Here is a 25,423-nt window from a genome sequence, read left to right as displayed (position 1 = left end):
ATGAGAAAGGCTAGGGAGAAGCTGGGGGAGAGTCTGCGATTTAGCATAAGAAAAGCTGTGGCAAGGCTGGGAAAGGGAAAAAAAAAGTCCTTGGCAGTGTTTCTTTCTTATTGGGTGCAAGATGCAAGCTGTGCATTTCTAACAATACTCCATTTCTAACAAGTTGAACACATACAAATATAATTTTATCTTTACATTTGAAAACAAACTTCTCCAGGAAAGACTCCGGTCTTCTCTGATTTTCTTTCTTCATATCAATATTTTGACAACGTTTGTGTCTACACTCATGAGATCCTGGGGGAATGTTACTTCAGTTGTGTAAGCTGTTTGATGCCATTGATAGTGACACTGCAGCTGATCAAAATGAAAATGGCCTTTATTAACAGAATGTACTCTTAGCTAAAACTGATAGTAGTAAAAAGCATCTTCCTTTTTCTCTGATCTGACTATTCAATACTATTCAATACATCAGCTGTGCTAGCTTCATGCCAATCTAAATGTTGCTTGATATTGTACAATAAGCATTTGTTTCTGTATTCTAGATATGGGATTTAAAAAATTCAGTAGTAATAATACACTGCAGAAGAATACAGTCATGTAAGAAGCATCCATGTAGGTGAGCTGCCTAGCTGTTGCCCCCCTGTTCCTGCTACCTGCAGGCGCTTTTGGATGTTCGACAGCTGGCTGTTCCTGCCATCTGGCCAGGGCAGTTCTGCACTGGTTTCCCACCCATGTAGCCTCAATTTTACACAGGTTAGGAGCAGTGCATCTGGGAAAGCCACCTGTCAAAATTTAGTGCGTATTAGCATGTAAATTCAAGAAGAAGGTATTTGCCATTTAACATAACTAATATGTTGTGCGCTCATTTGGGGTGAAGCTTTCTACAGCTTATTTTCACCAGCAAATATATATGTCTTAAGACATGCTGGTGAAATTGTATTTGTGTACTAACAGCCTCCTGTTGAATGCTTGATATTTAGCACCGTAAATGTCAAGATGCTTTCCATAGTTAAAAGGTTGTTAAGGTTGCCAGTCAAATAGTTAAGCATTAGGAAAGGCCGGAACTAGGATTGCCCATATAACCTTGGCTTTCTTCCACATGTACATTATGATACAGGCCTTAATTCTGTGTGCCCATCTTTATTTTTTCCACAAGACCCTTGGCTTATTCAGTGCATGGAATGGATGGTGCTCCTTGTAGTTCCCTGCCTTATTTACTGCAGGTTATTCAAGCTCTGAAGACCAGAAGTAATTGTTCTTCTTGATTCTTCTGTGGTGCTCATCAGTGCAGTCTCTAAAAGCTTTCCAGCACATGCATTTTTCCATCTCTCCTCTAGATTTGGGGGTAATATCCCCATTGTACAGAGGGGCCACTAAGACAGAGATTAAGATCAGAAGTAAGCACAGGCGTTTGCCCATTCCACCATGCAGCTGTGTGCCTCCTGCCCAGTCCTGTCTCTTAGTTCATCCATGGTTCCTCATTCCAGTTCCATTTTCCTCACTTAGCCGTGCCTCTCACCTGGGGAGAGGGAACCAGCATTATGGTTACAGGTTAGGGGCTGCCCCTCTCGGCAGCACAGAGGCAGAGAGGGATCTGGGAGTCAGGATTGACTCCAGGATGAATATGAGTCGCCAGTGCGACGAAGCAATAGGCAGAGCCGACTGCAGCCTGTCCTGGATCAACAGGGGCATCACTAACAGGTCCCGAGAGGTCTTGCTGCCCCTCTGTGCGGTGCTGGTCAGGCCGCGGCTGGAGTCCTGTGTCCAGTTCTGGGCGCTGCACTTCAAGAGGGACGTGGAGACCCTGGAGAGGGTCCAGAGGAGGACACCCACATGGTTGAGGGCCTCCGTGGCCAGCCCTATGAGGAGAGGCTGAGGGACCTGAATCTCCTTAGTCTCTGCAAGAGGAGACTGAGGGGGATCTTGTGGCTGCCTGCAACCTTATCGGGGGCCACCAGCAGGGACTCGGGGAAAGTCTGTTCCCCAGGGCCCCCCTTGGAGTCACCAGGAACAAAGGCCACGAGCTGAGGGAGGCGAGGTTTAGGTTAGATATTGGGAAGAACGACTTCACTGTCAGGGTGGCCAGAGCCTGGAACAGGCTTCCCAGAGCGGTGGTGCTCTCACCTTCCCTGGGGATCTTCAAGAGGAGACTGGACAGGCACCTGGCTGGGGTCTTATGACCCCTCCACCCCCAGTGCTCCTTGGCGGGGGGTCGGACTCGGTGATCTGTCTGGGTCCCTCCCGACTCAGTGATTCTGTGATTCTTCTTTCTTCCACTTCCATCTGCCACGTACTTGTGTTCTGGTTCAGTCTGTCTTGGTAGCTGGGCTTTTCCTAGTTAGTTGCCACTTGGTTTCTTTCATTTTAATGCACATTTCATTCTGGACAACTGTTTTAGTGTTCTGAGAGAGAATAAATTGCCACGTTTGATCCATTCATCACTTTGTTTTAAGGCAACTTGATAGTGGAAACAATTGTGCTTTTTTATTTTCCTGATATATTTCATTTAATAACTTACAGAACGCTGTTCCCTTGCCAGAGCTCATCTCGGGGTAAGCGGTGAGCAGTTTTGACGTGCTGATGGCTTTCACTCGGCCAGTCCTTTCGCTCTCCGGCATTCCTTAAGAAATCCTTTCCGTTGTTTAGCTGGCAGGCTGCCTATGATCACCATTAATTTGTGATCTCCATTATGAAACAGTCTTTTTCTTTCCGATACGTTTGTCAATGCACTCTCAAATGTATCGACTTAATTCTTTAAGCAACTGAATAAGCTGTGCTGCATCTTTCTAAGCTGATAGAAACAGATATTTATGCACTGTACTTCAGCTAAAAGAAATCTGTTGTAATTTTTCATTCATTGATTCAGTGGCTGCTGATAGCATTGGGGGAAGTTTTTCATGACAGTGTAAATTTAATGTATGGTAGGTGAGTTTTACTAAGGATGGTAGTACTGAGAAATATTTCGTACTTTATTTGAAGTGTATCAGCTCAAATAGTGTTTGTGTTTGGCCTGTTAGTGTTTGGACAGATTAGAGACAGTATATTAAATCTCTCTCTGCCCCATCCTTTCTCACTGTGGCTAGCCTGCTCTGCAGGGAGTATATGTCCCGATTATACAGTACCAATATATTATTGTTGAACTTGTAGGTCCTCAAATATAGTACTTCAAATTTTGACTGAGCTCATTATCACGTTACATTCATATACTGGTACCAAAACAACGCTGTCATTTTTCTAGATACCATTATTTACTTCAGATACCTGTTTCTGTTTTTTGTCATTTTAATCCTGAAGGTAGAACAAAAAGGCATTGCTTTTTGTATCTTTTGAGAGGACAGGATCTCTCTAGCTATCGTAAAGGTATTTAGATGTTATCTTAATACGTTAATCTTAAGATCTTTCTAATACTCTCAGTCAGTTTTTCAACAATCACTTGTTTTAAACTGTTCCACTTCAGTTATTAAGGATGCAAGGAACGTTTCAACCAGCTTTGTTTGTTTGTTTGTTTGTTGTTTTTTTTAGTGGCAAAATGATACTGAAACCAAAAAGCTGTCTAGTTCCATCCAGTGTTACGTTTGTTGTTGAGTCAAATGCTTTAGACCAGTTTCCGAGCCTGTGGGTCATGACCCAGAAGTGGGTCGCAAGAATATTTTGAAGGGTCGTGAGCTGTGGTGGGGCAGATGGCTGGTGGGAACGTGCCTGCCTCTTCCAGAGGGGAAGGAGACGGGGCTGGGGGGGAGCTGCATGGCCGGGTTAGCGGCACCATGGCCGGTGCCCGTGCTTGCCAGGGCGGGGTGGCCTGGAGATGGTGCTTGGGAGCTGGGGCTTGAAAGGACAGGGAGCTGCAGGTCAGGAGCGAGAGACGCCAGCATGCCCCAGGGGGCAGGGCCAGAGGGTGTGGGTCAGGACAGGCCATGGATCTTTGCAGCTGGGTCCCAGTATTCATAGATTGTAAGGCTGGAAGGGACCTCAGAAGATCATCGAGTCTAGCCCCAAGGAAAAAGGTTGAGAAACACAGCTCTAGACAAAAGGAGATAGACATGAGAGAAGAAAAAGAACTGTTTTGGTCTGGTGCAGGGGTTGCATGCTGGGCATGTCAGGGGCAGATGGCAGGGGAGCTGCGAGGGGCCCGATCCTTGTTGTGGCAGCGTGGCCCCGGCCTCTTCCCCACCCTCTACTCCGAGGTGTGTGTGCCAAGCAAAATGCTTTTGCATGCCACGCTATGGCATCCATGCTGGGGGTTACCTACCCCTGGTCTGGTGGGTAGTGGATAACAGATATTCTTCCCCTGATAACCAAGAGCTTTAGCCATCTGGGGTGCAGTCCCAACTTCAGACACATATCCCTTACTTCCAAGCAAAACAACTGTAGGAGTAGCTAAAATTTGCTAGGAAGAACCTGGATACATTGTGGCCTGAGGCTTGATTCCTGTGCCTAGTACAGAAAATGAAAATCAAGGCAAAAGAGTGACAGCTGACAGATAAAAAATCAAGTTAATACCAGCCATTATGTTTTTATTCTGGGTGTTATACTTAATTGACTACTAGCAGACTCTTCACAGCAGTACCTTCCCAGTTCTGTAGTGCTGCTTTTGACTCTAACAAACTTAGTTCAGAAAAATTAAAGGAAGCTTGAGAAACTTTAAAACGCGTCTGCTTTCAGAAGCTCAAGATACAGCAACAGAAGTCTAGTTCTTGAAAAGTTCCCCCTGATGCATTGTATGATTTCTAGCATGATCTTGCTTGAATATATTTTGTAGGTAGTTTCCCAAAGTTTTGTAAAAAATTGCGTGACATTTCAGATGGTGTTTAATGTCTTTATTTTGCAATTAGAGAAAATGAGAGACAGAGTGGTCAGATGACTTCTCCAAAGTTATACAGAACTTTCCAGCAAAGCTGTGACTGGAAATGAATCTCTGACATTTAGCCCTCTATTTTAATATCAAGGCCATCCTTAGATCACAACAGGGATAGTTTCATCTTGCACTGAAATTCAGCAACATTACCAAAGTGGAAAATGACAGCCATCTATTAAACTGCACAGTAACACTGTACAAAATTAACTGGGACCAGATGTGAACAATTCCCTATCCAGCTGATGTTACAGGAGGGATTTTAGGAAGAAAGAGTGCAATTTCCCAAATTGGAAGTTGGCCAGAACAGCACAATTAGTGATCCCCCACGGTTACGAAAAGACCCATGTGATCTTGATTAATTTTTTATATTGACCATTTGATCATTAAAAGACAGAGGGAGGTGGTCTTGGTTTTAAATTTCATTCCAAAGCTGACGTCTCCAGCTGCACAGTGACTCTAATGGTATGCTAGGGCATTGTGTGAGTGCTCACCCTAAGGAACTGTACTTGTTACTGAATCAGCACCACTTAGCACACTGGATACATCTACTTTGGTTCCCTTTATTAGATCTGACTTGTTCAAAGTATAAAGTGAGATGGTTATAAACATTCCTACTGTATGCTTGTAAATAAAAATAGAATACAATGCAGCACATGCACAGTCTTAAATGTTTGAAAATTAATTGCAGATTACACAAAAATACCCCTCGCCCGTGGTACGTACTGAAACGTGAGCATATGCTAAATATATGAGCACAGCCATTTGGCTTGATGGCAAGTTTTAACTAACAAGCTATTCCCCAAATTGTGCACATTCTTGTTGTCACTGCTGATGCTGGTGCTCTAGTATGCAAGTAAACAAAAGGAGGCCGTATGGATTTGCTGTTCCTTAGAGGAGAAAAAAAAATCTGCTTCAAAAACATTGAGAGCCAAGATCAGTATAGAAAGAGTGTTGCTAGAATTTAAGTGTTGCATGCTGGTAATGGAAATGAAAGGAGGTACGGTAGCTGATGGACAGTAGTCCTTTTTTAGAACGTAATCAAATTATAACATGCAACTTAATTTTAACTGTAAAGATATATATACTGCTTGCATTTATTGCTTAATGTGAGAATCTGGTATATTCTAGAATTTTCTGTTTTCAAAAACATTTATCTGCATATTTATTATTTACTAGGCACAACTTTCTGTAATGGAAGATGGAAGACAAAGGAGCTCGTGTTGCTGACTACTTTGTTGTAGCAGGCCTGACGGATACTTCAAAACCACTGGAGGAAGAAATTCACTTCAATGATGCTTGCCATAAAATTGCTAAACCAAAAGAGCCTATCACTGATGTGACTGTAATTATTAAATCTCTGGGGGAGGAAGTGCCTCAGGGATACAAATGCATAGATGTTACACCATCGGGACTATCGGCAGATCTCAACAACGGGAGTCTTGTGGGGCCGCAGATATACCTTTGTTACCGGAGAGGAAGGGACAAGCCCCCGCTTACTGATCTTGGGTGAGAATATTGATTAATGATGCTGATTCTAGTAACTTCAGAATCACAGAACATGAGGGGTGGACACATCTAACCCAACCCCCTGCTCAAAGCAGGACCATCACAACTAGATCATTTCAGCAGGGCTTTGTCGAACCAGCCTTAAAGACCTCCCAGGACAGAGTTTCCATTAGAATTGGATGGGTTTTGTGAAAATGGGACTAGAACTAAAAGCCCTCAAATAGAAGGAGTTTTCCTGATTTTGCCGGGGGTTGGGTAAGTGCCCAGATTTTAGGGGAAAAAACCAATACCAAATAGCCTTCGGATCTTGGTTATGGAGAGCAATAACCATTTTTGTCCTTATTTCTTTCATGCGAAACCACTTACAAAAGTACCCATCAAGCGTATTCTTCAGATAAAATTTCTGGTGGTGTTACCTTCATTTTCTTGCATATAAAATAGAATACAAGTTAGGTGGCATGCCCTGGGTTATCCAGTAAAGCTGAAATAGAGATTGAAAAGAGAATCAAAGGTATTCAGTGAGCAGCTCACAGGACCGAGTGTCAGAACAGCTTCCTTCTCAAAATCATAATGGTAAGCTATCAAATTTTAAGCATAGGTACAGTGCTATGAGAGATTTTGCTATAGAGTCCACACTTATTAGTGACTGAAATCAGTAACGATGCACACAGAAAATGAGAGGGTAGCATCATTGTGAAATTAGCATGTTCCACCAAGCTTTGAACTGAAGTAACTTTTTCTTTCAATAAAAATGCAGCCTTGATTGGCAGCAGACAAGATTTGCCTATTAATTGATCGTTTTCAGTCATAATTTTGGTTCAATATTCATTGCGTTTTTAAGCAATTATCATTTTTTTTTAAATCCTTTTTTCTTTATCTAGGGTATTATATGATGGGAAAGAGAGAGTAAAACAGGGCTGTGAAATCATTCACACCACTCCATACGGTCGTCCTGCTAACATTAGTGGTGGTGCTTCGTCACAAAGAGTGTATATTACCTATCGAAGAGCATCAGAAAACATGATCCAGAATATGTTGGCTGTCACAGATATATGCATAATTATACCAAGTAAAGGAGAAACCCCTCCACATACGTTTTGCAGAGTTGATAAGAATCTCAATAGCAGTATGGTAAGTTTTCACATCTAGATTTATACAATTAACATTCAATGCTCTAATGGATAGAGAGGATTTATATAAAGAATCCTGAGAGAATGGTGAATAATTTAATTTATCTTAAGTAAGTAATTAAAAGAAGTTCATAAGGGGGAGGAGGGGTGGTACTGTTGTTCCTATGTGGGCATAAATTGTATTAGAGAGGCTGACTTCACTCAGCCTTGTGTTTAGAAGCTGAGGTCTCATGATACGTACAGCTGTGTACAAACATGGTAGTTTGTGCTTGGGTTTCTAGCATGGTATTCTCATTGTAGATGGGGATCTTTTATCTGCAAACTGGCTTTTAGTCCTATTTTAAAACTATGCTAAGACTGCATGAGGCAAGGTCAAATAGGGAATATAGCTGTTTGAGTAGTTTCACTTGCACTGTTCTGGAAAGAAAAATCTTAGTCTACACTGTTTGCGGAAACTATGTTGCAATACTGCTAGTCATAATCATGTGTACACACTTGTTAGCGTGCCACTAGGCAGCAACCTGAGCTGGGGAAGACTTTCCCCAGCCTAGTCCCTCCATAGTTCCTTTTTTTCCTCTTCCCCTTCTGCTCAGCTCAGCTGGGGGTCTAGGGGGGCAGGGAGAGGTGGAGGGCAAGGCAAAATTGGCAAGGACAGCAACAGGCGGCCTTGCTGTCTGTGCTCGGCTCTCGGTGCCCAGCAGCCAAGCAAAGGGAGTGTTGCAGAAAAGCCCCTGCCCACTTCTCACCGGGACCTCCGGTGAGTGAGAAGCAGGAAGGGAGCGTTCTGTTAGAGGGATGGGAGCAGCTGATCCCTGCACTGCCTTCAGATCTGTGACCCCAGGAAAAGTTAAACTGGAGGAAAGTGTGCAGATTTTCAGAAATTCTCCCAGGAGCGGTTTAACCCTGGTTGTTCCGGGGTTATTTTTCTCCCAAGCAGCCACTTTTGCTCTGTGAGAAAAAGCTTGAACGTCTGAAGTACCCCGTCCAGTTTTGGGCACTGCATTTCAAGAGGGATATGGATAACCTGGAAAGGGTTCAGAGGAGGGCTACCCGTATGGTTACTCGTATGGCTGACGGCCTGCAGGTAAGGCCCTGTGAAGACAGATTGAGGGCACTGGATCTCTTCAGCCTACACAAGAGAAGGCTGAGAGGTTATCTTGTGGCTGTCTACAAGCTCATCAGAGGGGGTCAGCAGGGAATAGGGGATACTGTGTTTACCAGGGCGCCCCTCGGGGTTACTAGAAACAATGGCCATAAACTGAAGAACGTTTAGATTGGACACCAGGAAAAAATTTGTCAGTGTGGATTGCCAAAATATGGAATGGGCTTCCAAGGGAGGTGGTGCTCTCCCCTACCCTGGAGGCATTTAAAAAGAGTTTAGACAAGCACCTGGCTGGGCTTACTTAACCCCAGCGCTCTTTCCTGCCCAGAGCAGGGGGTCGGACTCGATTATCTAATAGGTCCCTTCCAACTCTAGAAATCTATTAAGTCTATCTGCGCGCTTATAGTTTCTATTGGGAGAATAGCAATTTCCCCGAAGTAAAAACTACAAACATCTGTATGTAGCCTGACATGAGTGACAACCTCTCTCTTTCAGGCACTTTGGGCATTTTTACACGTGCTGTGGGACACAGTGCTGGGCACTTTAATTAGTGAGCTGTGCTAATTCAAAGCGTCCACATGTCACACGTATCAGTGTCCCCTTGCTGAAAAAATGGCAGTGCAGCACTTTGAACTAAAGCTCATCGAACATATTCTATTTTAGAGTGCCCCATTGCCATTTTTTCAGTCCGGAAACACACAGGGATGCTCATACAAGTGATGCAGAATGCTGCCAGAGTGCATCAGTTTCTGTGCTCCGGCAGACTCGATTAATCGAGTTAGCTCTGACATGCTGGATTTTCAGTTCTTCGGAGCAGGCTTCCCACACATTTATAGGAGCCCTTTGTCACCTAGTGCAACCTGCACCCCAAGTTAGATGCCTTGGTTCCATATATAAAATGGGAGATTTAGGTACCTAGGAATAAGAGCCACATAAGCCAGCCCATTTAGTGGGGAGCTGTTCAAGCTGACCCATAGGAAACCGTGAGCAGAGGGAGTGTCTTAAGCCTATACCTCTCTGGACTTGGGTGCTTCCCTTCCATCTACAGTGAAGTTGCAGGTTTAGTTCCTTCCTCTCCCTCAGGGCACTGGAACCAGCATCTTGCTGGCAGGTGAATGCCCAGTCTGCTAGGCCACAGGATATTCTGGGGGGTGCTCTTTCAATTCTTGCTGGTAAAACTTGTTCCACTTATATGGAATAATTTATGTATTCATTGAGCCAAAGAAGTGGAATGAGTGGGTATGACTCCATAGTCTAGTAGTTAGGACACTCGCATAAGAGAGGGTAGACTTGAGTTCCAGTCTCTGCTCCATTGAGTCAGTATTAATTGATCAGTTCAAGAGCTAAATGGAGTCTGGCTTCCTTCCAATTTATATATATTCAAGGTAAGAATAAAAGCCAGTAAATGAATCTGCATTATGTATTCACTGTTCTGCTCAGGGATGCCAATTTCCTTCCTACGTGAAGGTGAAATTTGCAGAGTTCTCTGTAAGTGCAGATGTGTGTCTCAATATAGCAAAGCATGTTTTTTCATAGTTTGAATTTTGCTGCATTGAAGCTATTGTATGGAGTTGATGTTTAAAAAAAAAAATCAAACCACATTTTATCAGAAATGATAGAAAAGAGCAAAACTAAATATTGCTTTATATTAGTGAATGTTCAGTCCTTGAGCTAGATAAAATTTGGTCTCTGGCAGATTTAACAGTATCCCCATAAAGGTGCCAAAGTTCATGGACATGTGCTTTCTTCCAAGCCAAATGAAAAGGGAGTTTGTATTTGAAAGTGTGGATGTTATAGTACATTTTTGTGGCATTTAGTATAGCATTTTTTTGCATGCTATTTACACACACTCTTAGAGAAAGAAGGGACTGATTAGATGACCAACTTCCTGTATGTCCTTGAGGGGTATTAACATTCCGTTCACCAAGTTCCATTTCTGTTGGCTGGGCTAAGGAATGTGCAACTTCAACGTTTTGTAGACAGATTTCTTAATCTACTTCCACTAGTAGCATCTTGGAAAGATTCTATGGCCTGTGGATACTGTAGGTCAGACTAGATGGTCCTAGAGGTCTCTTCTGGCCTTGGAGCCTATGACGCTAAAATTACTGTAACAGGCAAACTAAATTTTTTTTTTCAGTGTTTTCCTTGCCGTTTTGACCCAAGGGCTAAGTACAGGGAGTCAGAAAGCCCGAGGCTGAATCAGTTCAGTCTTCGCAGGTTTGTCTAAGCTGCATAGATTGAACAGGTAAACAAGTGAACAGACATTCACTTTTGATTTGGAAATGCAGCCGTATACCTAGCATTGCAGTGGCTCAAGTCAGAAGCTGAGGGGCAGTAGAGCATGCTTCTCTGATCAGCAGGAGCAGACAGCTTTTGGCAAAGCTAGCCCACCCACCCTGCAAGAGGGGGTTGCGAGGGAGATGCAAAGCATCCTGGGAAGCTGGGGGACTGTGAGTTAACTTGAATCTGGAGGGGATCTTGGACAGAAGTTCAATAAACCAATTTAACCTAAGTCAGTTGATTCTGATACTATATCTATCCAGGTTTATCTTAAACCGGTTTTGGCCATTTTGAAAGTTTATGTGCACTGAACTTCTGTTGTGTTACAGATTTGAATTGGTTTCTGATCACTTTTACTGGTTTATGTGTAACTTCTGTCCCTAGCCAAGGTGGTTGTGCATGTGTGCAGTTGTTTTTAACTCATTTTCTTCTGTAGTTTGTGTGGGTCTTTCAAAATTAACTGGGAAGAGAGTTTCCAAGAATAGTTTGTATGTGGTGAGTTAAGGGAACACATGGTAATCACAGAACCCAAGGACAAGGAGCTGAATTTATCTAGACAGTGAGCGTATCGTTGCTACCACACACTAGCATTGCCTGGCACTAACCATGATGCGACACTACTGTGCAGTAGTAGCGAGCTACAGCACAGTAACATCAGGAAAAAAACTGGCGACAGTACTGCACAGTAATCGGGTACCATTGCAATGGCCACTCCAAAATTCCCTTTAGCACCCCCCTCACAGCCACCCCTCCAGCATCGCCATCACCACCCACCCTGAGCACTGCCCCAGCCTAGCCCCTGCTCTGCAAAGAGGCTGGTGCAGCCCCTGGCCCCGAGCCCAGAGTGGGCAGCCCTCCCTCTCCCTGTGCACAAATCTGGGAAGCCTCCCGGGGGCTGCACAGCTTCAGGGGGCTGCACCCTCCCCCCGCCCCCGGACAAGCTGCCTATGGCTCTATCCTGCACCCTACCCAGCTGGGCCACACCTGTCTCTGCCCCACTTCCTCCCCACCATGGGGACCTCAAACTGCCCCCCTCCATGCCCCTTCCTCTCCCACAGACTTGCTGGCTGGATGCTGCTCTCTAAACTGCCAGGCTGCGTTCCTGGCCATGTGCATGTTGCAGATGCACACGTGCACATGATATTTATTGGTGACATTATCAGCCAAAAAAGGCTGATTGCTGATAACGTTAAGTTTCCTGTTATCAGTGCCAGTCTGATATGCAGCCAACATTGGCAATGCGTATTGGGTGCACACAGGTACACGCGTACCCCCTAAGATTGGCTGTGCACCCCCTGGAAGCGTCAGCCGCAAAACCAGAAGTGCTGGCAGAGGTGCACTTCTGGTTTTACCGCTGGCTCGGCAATCGGTAGACTCCCACTCACCCCCATCGGCCATCTAGTGCCCCCCAGATTCAGGAGGCACCAGTCACCCACGGCGACCAATATATGAGTGTACCTCTATTTGAAATTAAATTTGACTTATGTTTCCCAATTGGCCATATTTCAAGACCTTTTTAATAATTAAAAAAAATGATATAATAATGCAAGTAGTGGATTTGGGACATTTCAAGACAGTAAGCCTTCTCCTCCTGTATTCATTACTCTTGCTAAGTTATAGCTGCATGCATTTTTTTTAACTTACTGACATTATGCATTTATGATACTGTTGAGTTGTCCTTATTTCTTGTTGTGCTGTTTCGCAAGGCACCCTGATATCCCAGTGACGATCAAGATCTGAATATCTGAAAAGATAGCTCTTGATATTGTAGCACCTATAACAATGTTAGGTTTGGAGCAACCTGCTGCACGGTATGTTTTGGAGCAGAGAGATAGCAATGGGGGGGGAGAGAGAGAGAGCATTTTCATGGACTGTGCAGAAGAAAAAGAAGAAAAAAATTGTCATTCTGGACCTTATCGCATTAACAGAGTCTCTTTATTAAAAGTTGAATTCATTTATTGCATAATGTTGCAGATGTGTATTTTCGCTCAGCTGCATTTTGATCCTTTTTGGGGCAGCTGTGGTGTCAAATGACTCTTGTAACCTAGCAGCTCTTCACCCAGCCATTTGGAAGGGTGAATAGCTACTTGTTAGGACCTTAAGGTAATGATTTGAGCAGTTTGTTTGCCTTCTGCATCTGCTAAGTCCCTGTGATGCTGGTTTCACTATTTTAAGTTGGGCTCATGGTCATTAAAAGGATCCCCCTCTTCCCATGGGTGTCTGTGACTTTATGTAGATTGATGGTTAAGGCCTGATCCTGCTCCCAGTGAAATCAGTGCAGTTGCTGTCATTCACTTCAATCAAAGGAGTCTCCAGCAAGCAGTATAGAAACAGCCTCTAGCACAGAGGCGGGCAATTATTTTGGGTGGAGGCCTGCTTACTGAGTTTTAGCAAGCCATCAAGGACCGCGTGATAGGCAGCCAGGGGCAGATCAATATTAATTTTCCAAATTGTTTAGGGGCCCCGTGGGCCAGATGGAATGGACTGGCAGGCCACATCCGGCCCCCGGGCTGCATTTTGCCCACCCCTGCTTTAGCACGTGCCTAAGAGAAAATACATTTGTTTCCATTTTGTGCTGTATCTCATCTGCATGGTGAAGAGGGTATGCTGTGGCCAGGCTTTCAAAAATTGTATCCAGAATGATTCCTACAAAACGATTTGTGCAAGCCTGTTGTGTGGGCATACAGAGTAGACAGGCAGACTGAAGCGGGGGTTTCATATGCCAGACGTCAGAAACCTTTCATCCATAAGTGCGTTCTGCTGTGCATCACATTGATCTGTAGTTTCCCTGCTCTGTTTATGTGCTGGTACAACAGGAAGGGGACGGTTAGAAGCAACTGCCTGTGAAAGAATTGGTTACTCATGTGTCAGGCAGAACTTTCTCCTGGTGTAGGAAATGAGCTGTAGTTTCCTCAACTGAAGTAATGCAAATTACAAGTGCTCATCTTGCAGGGACAACATTACAGATCTTAAATGCAGCCAAATTCAGCTGTAACAAGAAAGATGACAGCTAGCACTTAAGAGTAAATTGAGACGTCCTATGTCCCATGATAAAATGACCATGACTGATCAAGCAAAATGTTTTAAAACATGCCTACTTGGCGTTAAGAGAACATAATCCATTTGAAATCTAGCCAGTCTCAAAAGCTGAGTGTAAAATTCATTTCCCAAGTTCCCTCTCAGTTTTTGTGTTTTGCAGCTTTCTTAAAAAAAAAAAAGTTTCATTTCCATTCTTCAGGGGGAAAAATGCTCATATGATTGGAGTTAAAATAGTGAGTCTATACACAAGTGCTATCATCCAAACAACTGAAGTAAAACAAATTTTATTGCTAGTCTGTTGTCTAATTAATCTCTCAATTTTAACAGTATAGATTTTTTAAATGCATTTTTTCTTATTAAGTTGCTTTATGTCCATTTTAAAGTCCAGTGCTGTCGTATGCCTTGATGTTTATTCAAGAGCATGCAATTATTCAATTGTTCCTTCAGTCCTGCAAGAGTCACTGCATCTGGTGTGGGTAGTCGACTTGTAAGTGTCCAGTGAAGTAACCTGCAAACTGCTCCTTTTTCTCCCACCCCTGAAAGATTCCCTGTCTTACATGCACTCATTAGTGTGCCTTTCTCCTCTCTTCTAGGCCCCTTCCCATTTTTCTTATTTTTCTATGCCCGTTCGGAGTTGGAATAGGAAAGCATTTTCTTTTAAATGAAAAATTCTAATTCTTTTTTTAAAGTCATATCATCATTGAACAGTGAGCCAATATTATTTGAAAATTGCAAAATTGTTTGACATTTTGCATTTATGATGTTTCACAGAGTGTGAAATTATAGGTTAAGTGGTTGAATACAGGAAAAGATTAGACAACAGTGTAATTTAAAGTGGGAATGGTAGCAGAGTAAAATCTATTATTTTATGGGTCAGATCTTTTTACGCTAACTCACAGGAGTTGTTACCATTAAAATCAACCTGACTACATGGGTGAGTAAAATAACAGGATTACAGCCAAGAGTTTAATGAGATGCAAAAAGGCATTGGACATTTATATGGATAAAAAGGATACCCAGGGTTTTACAGTTAACATTTAAAAAAAGGAAATACCAAACGTCATGTTTCAGGATTTAAGCAAATTTCAGTAGTGGCAATTTAACACTTGCACTCCCCCACCACTGTCATCGCTCCTCCACCACTGAATTTCCAGGCTTATCACGATTGGATCAGCCCTCGCCTGGTCAGCCCCACATGCTGGCATTAGGTCATGGGCAGGTAGTTGCTGTACAGTGGGATGGGTCCCCAGATCAACCTGGAACTGCTCTTCCAGCCCAGAGGTCAAAAGATTTGGGCACCACTGGTCTAATTTATTGCAACTCTAGTGTGTCTGCTCCTGTCCTGCAATAAACGCTCTAAACTGGGGTAGCTTACAACAGCATCCAAAGGCTGCTACATTACCACTGTTGAGCTTCCACTTACATTGCGATAGAGTAGACGCATGGAGCAGCCTGGGACATGGCACATCCCCCACCATTTCACCTGGTGTAATTGTCCATGCTCTCCAGTGAGGAATCAGATTATCCTACATCTGTCTGCTGTGCGGTTCTAACCACTTGTCTGAAACATCTGTCCAAAACAGGATACTGAATTAGGTGAACCTTGTTTCTGATCTCAAATGATAAATGTTTTGTGCCTGGGGTATTGCTGTATGCAGGATAGGTGTTGTGAAGTGTTCTTCCCTTGCATTTTTTCCCGTATTTCCCACCCCATTATTACACCTTGTCAAGTCAGTCCATAAGAATATAAGAGTGTATTCTTTATTTACAGTGGGGCTCAGCAGTATACTTATGTTATAAAAAGTCCGTGGCAAAAACTAATACCATATCATATAAAGCTGGTAAGTACTCTTGAATTTCAATTATCAGTACATATGCTCACTTTTAATGTCATCTTGATATAGATCTTTCTCTAGAACTACTTATTTAGTTGGTATTGTATGAGAAAGGAAAAATAAAGTAAATCTTAACCCAAAGAACTTTATAATGAAGGAACATACCCAGACTACTCCCTAGAATTGTCTAAAATACTCTTTCATTCTTAAGTTTGCATTAAATATAGGCTCAGTTTCTTATATGATAGTCTTCCTACTGCTTGCCATTTCTGATGCAGAATATGGCACAGTCTCTGTAATTACCTTTTGGGTTGAAATCTTGGCACTATTGAAGTCTGTGGCAAAACTCCCACTGACTTCTCTGAGTCCAGGATTTCACCCTTGATGGTTTTTAATAACCTTGTAATGTTAGATAATGAAGAAGAGTTGATTTCTCAGTTTAGTCATGCATCCATTCTGTTGTTGCAGCCTGAATGCATACACCAAAGACTAAAGAAAAAAACCAGATGCTATCAGAGTAAATTAGCTCAATTCTGAAATGCATCTTCATATTTACATTGCAGCAGACAAATGGTTGAAGATCTAGAAGAGCCTTAAGTAGTGCTCTGAAAGTGAAGCTGGCTTTTAAATTATCCTGGATTTTGAATCTTCAGTTCTTTTTTCTCTGGTTGGGGGCAATATTTACGCCCCCTCACCCTCCCTTCCCCACAATAAAAGCCTGCTGTGATTAGTATTTAAGCATCCTCAGCTTGTATCGGTGTTGAGTGCTTGACTCTACGGACCTGAATTCTAAACGTATTTGTATTCATGTCTTAACTACATTTCTATTTGGCTGATGGTGCTGCTCCCATGAAAACTGTAACTAGGAAAAAAAATAATCTGATTAAATTTAAAGCCATTATCAGCTGATGTAAATCGGCATAACTTCATCCAGGTCAGTGAATATTATGCCAATTAACATATTTTAAAGATCTCTCTGGGTTTTTAATTTTGTCATTTTTTATATAATTACTGTTCATGCTTTTTTTTAAATTCATTACTAAATTTTTCATTGGAAAATCAGTTTACTAGAGAGGAGATTACTTTATGTTTTCTAATATTTTTAAACATAGTTAAATCCTATTAGCTGTTTAATTTTTTTCTTATCATTTTCAGTTAATGACTTGTTAAGACCTTGACTTATTAAGTTCAATTTTTCTTTAAGGATTTGAAATTAATTAAAATGTTTGTTTACTGGCATTTAGTTAAGTGTTAAGTAATTTAGATTTGGAAAAGGAGAAATTTAATAAATGTTTCTGAGCAGTACCTAGAGAATCAAGTACTTACTAGTTTGCGCCATATTTTAGCCAAGTGATGACCTATAGTTATCTGGGTTTGTGCTGTTAACTTATCTTGTACTAGGCTGTGTGTTTTAAAACTATTCAACCTCTTAACAAGAACATGAGCTTGAATATAGTTAATGCCTATTAATATATATCTAATACACATTAATATAGGAAATGGGTTAATACAAACACCCAGTTCTTGTGTTGGAATGTAACTGTCTTTTTTTAAATATTGCTTTAATAGGTTTAATTTGCCGGTACCCTGAAGAAGACTATGAGTCCTTCCCATTACCAGAATCTGTGCCTCTCTTTTGCTTACCCATGGGTGCAACGATTGAATGCTGGCCTCCTAATAGCAAATATCCACTTCCTGTATTTTCTACATTTGTATTAACTGGAGCTTCAGCAGCAAAGGTGCTTGTAAAACCATAACCACTAGTACTGGGTATTTCTTTTTTGTAAGCTAGCTTCAATGTTTAATGTTTACAAAAGCAACAAGGTTACAAACACAGACTCCCCTTATCAGTAGCGGTGGAACACTTGGTCGTACAGCTTGACATTTGTTAAGAGTGATGATGAAAGGTATTCCCACGGATGGGTCGAGCTTGGGCTTGATCCAGAGCCTGTTCGTCAAGGATGAGTCTTTGCACTGACCTCAGTTAGCTTTGGCTCAGATAAAACAAAATTCCCTCCCTCCTGCTTTTCTTCAGTTACCAGTACTATACTTTCTTCTAGGTCTGTGGTTTCAAGCAATAAAGTGAGTTTACATACAAGTAGCTAGGACTTTTGTACAGTTAAGCATTCAAATTACAGCCTCGTTATGCCCATGCATATACTGTTGGCATAATGTGAAGTGGCATAGAGGAGAGCTAGTATCTTGAACTGCTTACAGAATAGCCCCCAAATACCTGAAATATCAGCTAAACACAACAGCGTTACTTCCTTATCTACATTAAGAACACTTATCCTAGCTTGCCTTTTACATGGGGCTTTATGGTTTAAAAATATTTAGAGGGCAAGGTTTATTGTGACTGCAAGAATGTTTTAAAGACATTATTTTAAAAGATGTTAAAGTACGTGTAATTTAGCACACTGCAGAGTACAGATTTGCTTATAACTTCCAATTTATTATTTAAAGGTTTAGACAAATATATGAAATACATTATTGCTTGCAGGTATATGGTGCTGCTATTCAGTTCTATGAAGCATATCCTGAGGAGAATCTCACAGAAAAACAGAAATCTCAGTTGGAGTTAACAACGACTGGAGATGGGAAGCTGGATAGCTCCAAAACAGTTCAGACTAACAAATGTATATGTCTTCTTTCTCATTGGCCATTTTTTGATGCTTTCAAGAAGTTTCTAATGTTCCTATATCGTTATTCCATCTCTGGCCCACATGTCTTGCCTATTGAGAAGTAAGTTATTTCAAAGAAAAATTCAGATTGCAAGCTCTCCATATTACTTTGATAGATGAGTGTGATGCTTTGACGTATCAAAGTGATTTATGTTTTATTTCTTAATTGTGCTGCTGTCATAGTGAATCAGATACTCATTCCTACAGGGGGGATAAACTTTGTTTCTCTTAAAAAGTCCAGATTGTTAGAGAAGTGTATTTCACATTTCTTCTGTATATGCCACTTCAGCAGTTCAGTTCTTTTTAAAATTGAAAAACTGATCTTAGGATTTTTTAACGTTTTGCTTAGAAGTAAGATTATAAGCCCTTTATTATATTATCAGATAGAGCAGAAAAAAAGCTGAAAATAGTACATGTATTTTTGCACTTTTCAAATATTTATTATGTGTGTGTTTAGAGATAAATCAGGCTGGATTTTACATTGATGGTCTTACCTTTCTCAGTGTGTTATCTGAATTGGATTGTCACAAGTGAGACTAATCCTTAGGTTTGTAAAATCTGATACACATGTCTGTATTTAAAGAGTAATGTCTGTAGTCTGAATGAAGATTACAGACATTACTCTTTAGATATTATTATTTATATTCTGTAACCCAGTTCTATAAATAATATATTTGATATAAAACTTATTGATAAGTAAGACTTGTGAAATTCCCAGTAAGACATTGGGAATTCAGGCTGCTGCATGGGAAGAAGCTTTTGTCTTCTATCTTTAGAATCAAAGATCATTTCAGGTATCTGAAAATATTTTTGTCACTGATCTTTATGTACAATTTGTGTCTTAGAAGCTGGCTGTGAATAGAAATACATTGACATTGTTCTCCCTAACGTTACTGCGCTACACATCATTTGCAAATGCTGTTAGCATGGGGCTCCATTTATCTGGTTATGATGCTGAGTTCCCTTGGTTTCTGACAAGAGACAACTAAAGTGACATGGTGGGATTCAAGATTAATAGTTAAAAAGATAGAAATAGGAGGATCATTTGTGTAATTGCCAGCCTGATAAACTTAACCTGGGCTGTGGGAGAGATCCTTGTTTTCTGTCATCTTGCTACCAGTACAGGTTCCCATGGCCAGATTGTGTCCTTTGGGATGATGCTGTTCCATTGCCTTCACTGGGCCTGCACATGAGTAACAGAATGGTTGACTTGACCACGTTTCTTTGTTGAGGATTTTTAGCAGCCAGTTGTGTTGATGTACAAAAAGGAATTAAAATGATCATGTACATTTCCAAAGTGTCCAAATACCATGGCCATAAAGATGCTGGGTATGTCTAAATGACATAATGCAGAGCTGGGCAGAGATGCCTCAAGCTAGTGATAAATATGCTTGCTCATGGACTATCGTCTGCGTGATGAAGGCCATATTGCAGCACAGAGTGACCTGACCTAGCTCTGCGCCGGCTGGCTCCAGAGCCAACAGCAGTGTAGTCACATTGGTTTGGTACTGCACTGGGGTAATAAGAACCTGTTTTATTTTGTCGTGGCTGGCAACTTTTACTTCTCCTGTTTAGAACTATAAATGGCAAAAGCTTGCATTAGTAACTGAATAAAAGCACAAATATGGCTGAATGTACATAGGGATCCAGTCTTCTGAGCAAGTAGGTTATTTTTACATGATCACTCTTCATAGTGGAGGCAATACAATGTATTTCCCAAATTATCCATTTGTATTAAAGTCAGTATTTTCTTTTTCTTTAGACACATTTCCCATTTTATGCACAAAGTTCCTTTTCCATCCCCTCAGAGACCCAGAATTTTAGTTCAGGTATGTGTAAATTCTTTCTTATTTACCCATGGCATAAGTCAAGGTAAGGCTTTGTGTGTGTGAAAATATAATGTACATGTTTATATCCAAACAAAAAACTTTTAATATCCAGATTCACAAAGAATTTGCAAAGAATGGATTTTAGCCCACTAGTTTAGTTTGCATTTTGCAAAGCATTATAAGTAATAAGCAAGACTGGCTTTGTGTGGGGACAGCCATGTCACAGTTGAGAGAAAAAGCTAGAGGATCCCTGTGAAGCCACAATAGCCCCTGAAAGTATTTTCTTCTTTTTATTGCAATCAACTGAAACTGGGTGGGATTTTTAAGCTAGATCTGGGGCATTAATAAATTCTTTGTGGCCACTTGTTTCCCCTCAATGTATCTTTCTTTGCTGTCTGCTTGTATATAGTTGCCATTGAAATCTATAGAATCAATGCGCATTCACTGGAGGCACAGTTTATTAGATATGTGACCCTTGCTGTCCATTCATGCAAGGTAATCTCTCCAGGCTCCACAATGTAAAAGTGGCATAATCACTAGGATTGGGTTGATCACCAATTAAAATTGTATCTTCTCTTCAACCTCATGCAGTATTGGCAGGGGTAAGAACAAAATCCTGTTAGTTGAGGATTTATGAGGGAGCTATTTTTAAAGCTTATTAAACCCAGTTAGGTTGTTTCTTTTGTTCATCAGGAGGCAGTAAAGATAGAGAAAATAGTTTAAAAATGTAGACCTAAGAACAGGTGAGTCAGTTCAATAGTCTTGTATCCAAAATGACTGAACTCAAATCCTTTGGTTCTGACCAAGTTACAAAATGGTATTTGGTCCTTGGTGCCTTGGTTTTAGGACTTCCCGTGACAGCTACAGACTTAGGGGAAAACTCTGAGCAAGTAGAACAGTGATTCTCAACGTTTTTTGATTTAGGGCGCCACTCCATAACTTTTTTAATTTGGTAACACCCCGGTTGAGAACCACTGTTGTGCTGTCTGAGCCTACCGTGGTGGTTCTCAACCGGAGTGTCGCCATCATTACCTCTGTTGCCGGGTGGAACTGCCCCGTGTGCCTCTTGCAGAGCCGGACTGGACGGGGTTGCAGCAGGAGCACGTAGCCCACCTACTTCAGAGCGATCTGATGAGCAAGAGTGCCTAGTCCTGCTGCATCCCTTCCACGTATGACCCTGCATGCTTCTCTTGGAAACAGGTGCTCTTGATGTCATGGTTGAAGAAACCTTTGGAAAGATGATGTGTAGAGTAGTTTCTTAGACTAGATCCGGTTGAGTTGAACTTTTTTAACATCAGCCAAGAATCTGGCCTTATCTTCTGTAGAAGATGCTATTTTACAGTCTTATGATGGAAGGAACGTCTGGGCTCTAGGACATTGTCTATATAAATGTTAAAGGCTTCATTTTGGACAGTTGACAGACTCTAATCCAGATGTGATGTGGGCATGTAATATTTTAATCCCTCCTTCTCAGCATGTAAGATAATGATAGACAACTTTCTGTTGCAAGAAAAGGAACAGTGTCTCCTAAATCTTATAAGTAAAATATTAAAATGTGAGACGGTATTAATATTCAGCGTGATTTTTTAATTTCGTTTAATCTTTTTAACATTGGCTTTTTCGTTCTTATTTGGTATTTCTAATGTCCACAAAAATGTATATACAAAAGTCTTTTTTATTTTTATTTTTTTAGCTATCACCCCATGATAACCTGATTCTTAGTCAGCCTGTATCATCACCTCTACCACTAAGGCAAGTGTAACGATAATTTTGTTTAAAATATATATGGCTGTGTATTTGGCAGGCAGCTTTAAGATTTTGAGATATTACAGTGTATAAAATAACTTTTACAGTCTTCAGCAGTTTGTGTTTGTCTGATTTTTACTTATTTTTAAGTATGAACTTTAAGTCTATACTTTATGGCTGTCTAAAATACTGTAAGTCATTCTAGTAATAATAACAGAATTAGCGTTAAATTATTTTATCTCAGTAAAAGTTTTGGAATATATTTCCCTTATTTTTTTAAAAAATCCCACTTGCTGCTGTAGAAACATAGTGATGCATATATTTAACTATGGAGATTCTTGGTAGCAGCTCCATAGTTGGGGAGGAGGTCTTAAATGAGCTAAATGTAGAGTACATGTTCCGGTTGTTTAATTAAAATACTTGGACAATTAACCTGAAAATATTTATTTATATGGTGTCCTCCCCCAAAAAAGTTCAGGGTAGCTTACAATAAAACGAGATAAATTATAAAAAGATAAAATATTTAATATACAGATCAGCTTTTATTCCCTTTTATATTTTCTGTGGTGATCTTGTTTGGACTATTTTCATACATTTTAAATGGGAGTCTTTAAAATTTGATCCCTAGTAGATGCATCCACTGCAGTTCTCATTTTCATCTTTGGTCATTCCCCCTCCGACTTTGTCCATCTACCCAAAACATGACCTGAGTAGGCCTAGTACAGCAGGTTGTGGGGTTTTGATAGGGTTTTTTGTAGTTACTGTTCCAAGTTATTACTGAAAATTTCTGTGCCGTATGCAGAAAACTGACTGATTTGGCAAGTGGCCAGGTCTGGGAAAGCCCTGTTGTCTGGAGGCTGGACATGCACACCTTTTTTGCCAGATCTTACGTTGCTAAATGGTGGTGTTATCCACTGACAGAGAAAATGTTTTGCAGCAGGAGCAGCTGCACTTCGTTTACCAAAGGTTTGCATCACATTTCCACAACTGCTAGTGAGCAGAGGACAATTTTCTAATGGAAACACCAAAGTAGGGCAAAGTTTGCTGTGAACTGTGGTACAGGGTAACTGTTGTAATGGTACAATGTTTGCTTTTGGGAGGAAAAACTGATATTACAATTTAGTTGTTTACATTTTCATTTCTTTACTTTACTTTTGTTGGGTTTCTTGTCAAGCATGATCGTGTGGGACAGGCAGGAGCGGTAGCTTTTGTTGCTTCGCTGTGACTCCATTGGACCAGGAAGGAGTGGCATAAATGGAAGTGCCATTCTTCATCATTGTCACTGGGTGAAGGCGGTAGCCTCAGTGTTGATGCCCGATATCTTAAGCATTTAATAATCTGCCTTTTGAGAACATCAGACTTTGTAAGAAACAAACAAAACCCGCCTCAAGAAAACCATTCATCCAAGAAAAAGGTTTTTTTATTTTCATTTATGCAGATATCGGGTCTCCTGAAGCTCGCCCTTTCAGCAGAGCAGTGATTCTCAACTAGGGTGCCATGAGACCCCTTTTTCCTCTCCCCCAGGCACCGTCACTGCCAAGGCCGGGTAAAACTGCCCTGTGTGCTGGACTGCAGCACATGTGCACTCCTCCTGCACCAGGGAGAGCTGGCCTGGGCTGCAGCCTTTTCCAGTCTGGCTGCCCCAAGCTCCTCCCAGAAACAGAGGCATGCAGGACACTTCCACCTCTCTCGCATGCCTCTTTCTGGGAGATGCCATGTAGAGTCAGACTGAGAAGGGCTAGAGCACGATCTTGTTCTTCTTTCTGCTTTAAGGTTAGCAGAGAGCCCTAGGGCAGGAGGAGTGTGTGCTTGTGATATCAAGTCCACAGAGATGATTTTTATTCCCACCCCAGGCTGGGTTCTTTAATCACCTTAGCAGTCCTGGGAAAATCCAATTGAAACCTGAAAAAATAAAGTTCCAAAGCAGATATATTTTCTTAGGATATATATTTACTCTTCTGCCTCCCTTCAACTACAGAGTAAAATCCTTTTGTCCAAGTCCTACCCAGGATCATGATTAAGTTGAAGGGTATGTCCACACTGCATACTGCAGTACCAACCAAGGTCTTGAACCAAAAGTAAGGCAGCCTCTGGCTAAATAGTCAGCTGGTGTGAAGCAGAAAGTATTCGGCGATTTGGCGGGACAGTGATTCAATTCGGCCAAATCTGAATCCGAAGATACTGGCCCCAAATCTCATTTGGCCATGGGGTATACAGGTAGGCTGTGCCGGCGGGAGCAGCTGGACAAGCCCTGGCTCAAGCCGGCACCGCAGCTTGTCTGGCTGCACCCTCACCAGGATGAGGCAGACGGTGCTGGCAGCCCCAGGAGAAGCTGCAGGGGCTGAGGGGAATGATTGGGAACTGGAGAATCAAACCGGGGGCTGGGGGGAAGTCTCTGTTTCTTTTCCCAGCTCCTGGTTCAATTCCCCAGTTCCCAGTTTGATTTTCCCAGCTCCCAGTCATTTCCCCGCAACTTCCAGTTCGATCCCACAGCTCCCCGATCATTTCCCCCCAGCACCCAGGACTTCTCCTAGGGCTTTTTTATGCTTTTAAGCTTTTAGCCTTTTAGACAACCGCCAGCAGCATGGAGCGCCGGACACCAGTGAGTTACCCGATCCAGACTGTTTTAATTGATGTCTTCTGGTGCTGGTCATCCCTTGCCCCAGCAGCGAACGCAACAACGACAGCGGCGACCAGTGGGACCCACCCCTTCAGGGGTATTTTAAACGTTGGATCCATCCCTGCACCCCCATTGGGGGTGCGGGGTCCACATTCACCGCCGGCCGCCACCCACAGGCAGCCCGCAGAGACTGTCAGTCCACACCGTGTGACCATGAGGACATCAGATAGTCCCAGGGCTGCCAGCACTGCCTGCTTCACCCCAGTGGAGGGAGTAGCTGAGCCAGCAGCCCAGGGAGAAGCCCCAGTTCATTCTCCAGCCCCTGTCATTCCCCCCAGTTTGCTCCTTCTGTTCCCAGTCATTCCCCCAGCCCCTACAGTCCTGGGGCTGCCAGCACTGCCTGCCTCATCCCAGCAGGAGGGAACCCGGGGGAGCAGCCAGATGAGCCACAGCTTCTCCTGAGGCTGCCAGCTCAAGCCGGGGCTTCCCCAGCTGCTCCCACCAGCACCGCAGTGCCTGCATGTACAGTCTATGGCCGAATCTCTCTGAATCAATTCAGAGGCTTCCAATTTGATTTGGAGAGATTAATGAGTCTCCCGATTCTATTCAGATGAGATTCAGCCGCCAAATGGGGCTGAACCTCCTCTGAATTGAATTGGCTACCAAAGCTTTGCACAGCTCTACTAAACAGTGTGATCCACAATGGCAGTATTGAAGAAGAAAGAATAATTATTTAATCTACAGTAGCTGGCATTCGGTTATATTTTGTTTTCAGTGTAGAACCTAAAACCTATCTTTTG

General features: G+C 42.1%; 1 protein-coding gene across 3 annotated transcripts in view; it reads left to right on the top strand.

Annotated features, from left to right (window-relative positions):
• DENND4A (DENN domain containing 4A) overlaps window positions 1-25,423 on the top strand; it is a 99,807-nt gene that overhangs the window by 19,881 nt on the left and 54,503 nt on the right. For all 3 annotated transcript variants that reach the window (XM_019533834.1, XM_019533832.1, XM_019533833.1), the window contains 7 exons: window positions 6,032-6,361; window positions 7,243-7,492; window positions 15,684-15,753; window positions 17,317-17,486; window positions 18,248-18,489; window positions 20,191-20,257; window positions 21,951-22,009. In XM_019533834.1, coding sequence (XP_019389379.1) covers window positions 6,054-6,361; window positions 7,243-7,492; window positions 15,684-15,753; window positions 17,317-17,486; window positions 18,248-18,489; window positions 20,191-20,257; window positions 21,951-22,009 — 1,166 coding nt within the window. In that variant the 5' untranslated portion in view covers window positions 6,032-6,053. The remainder of the gene's footprint in view (window positions 1-6,031; window positions 6,362-7,242; window positions 7,493-15,683; window positions 15,754-17,316; window positions 17,487-18,247; window positions 18,490-20,190; window positions 20,258-21,950; window positions 22,010-25,423) is intronic.

This window comes from Crocodylus porosus, unplaced genomic scaffold (assembly GCF_001723895.1).
Source record: "Crocodylus porosus isolate Cpor-Errol unplaced genomic scaffold, CroPor_comp1, whole genome shotgun sequence".
Taxonomy (NCBI): Eukaryota; Metazoa; Chordata; order Crocodylia; family Crocodylidae; genus Crocodylus; species Crocodylus porosus.
This window is presented reverse-complemented; position numbering and strand designations above follow the sequence as displayed.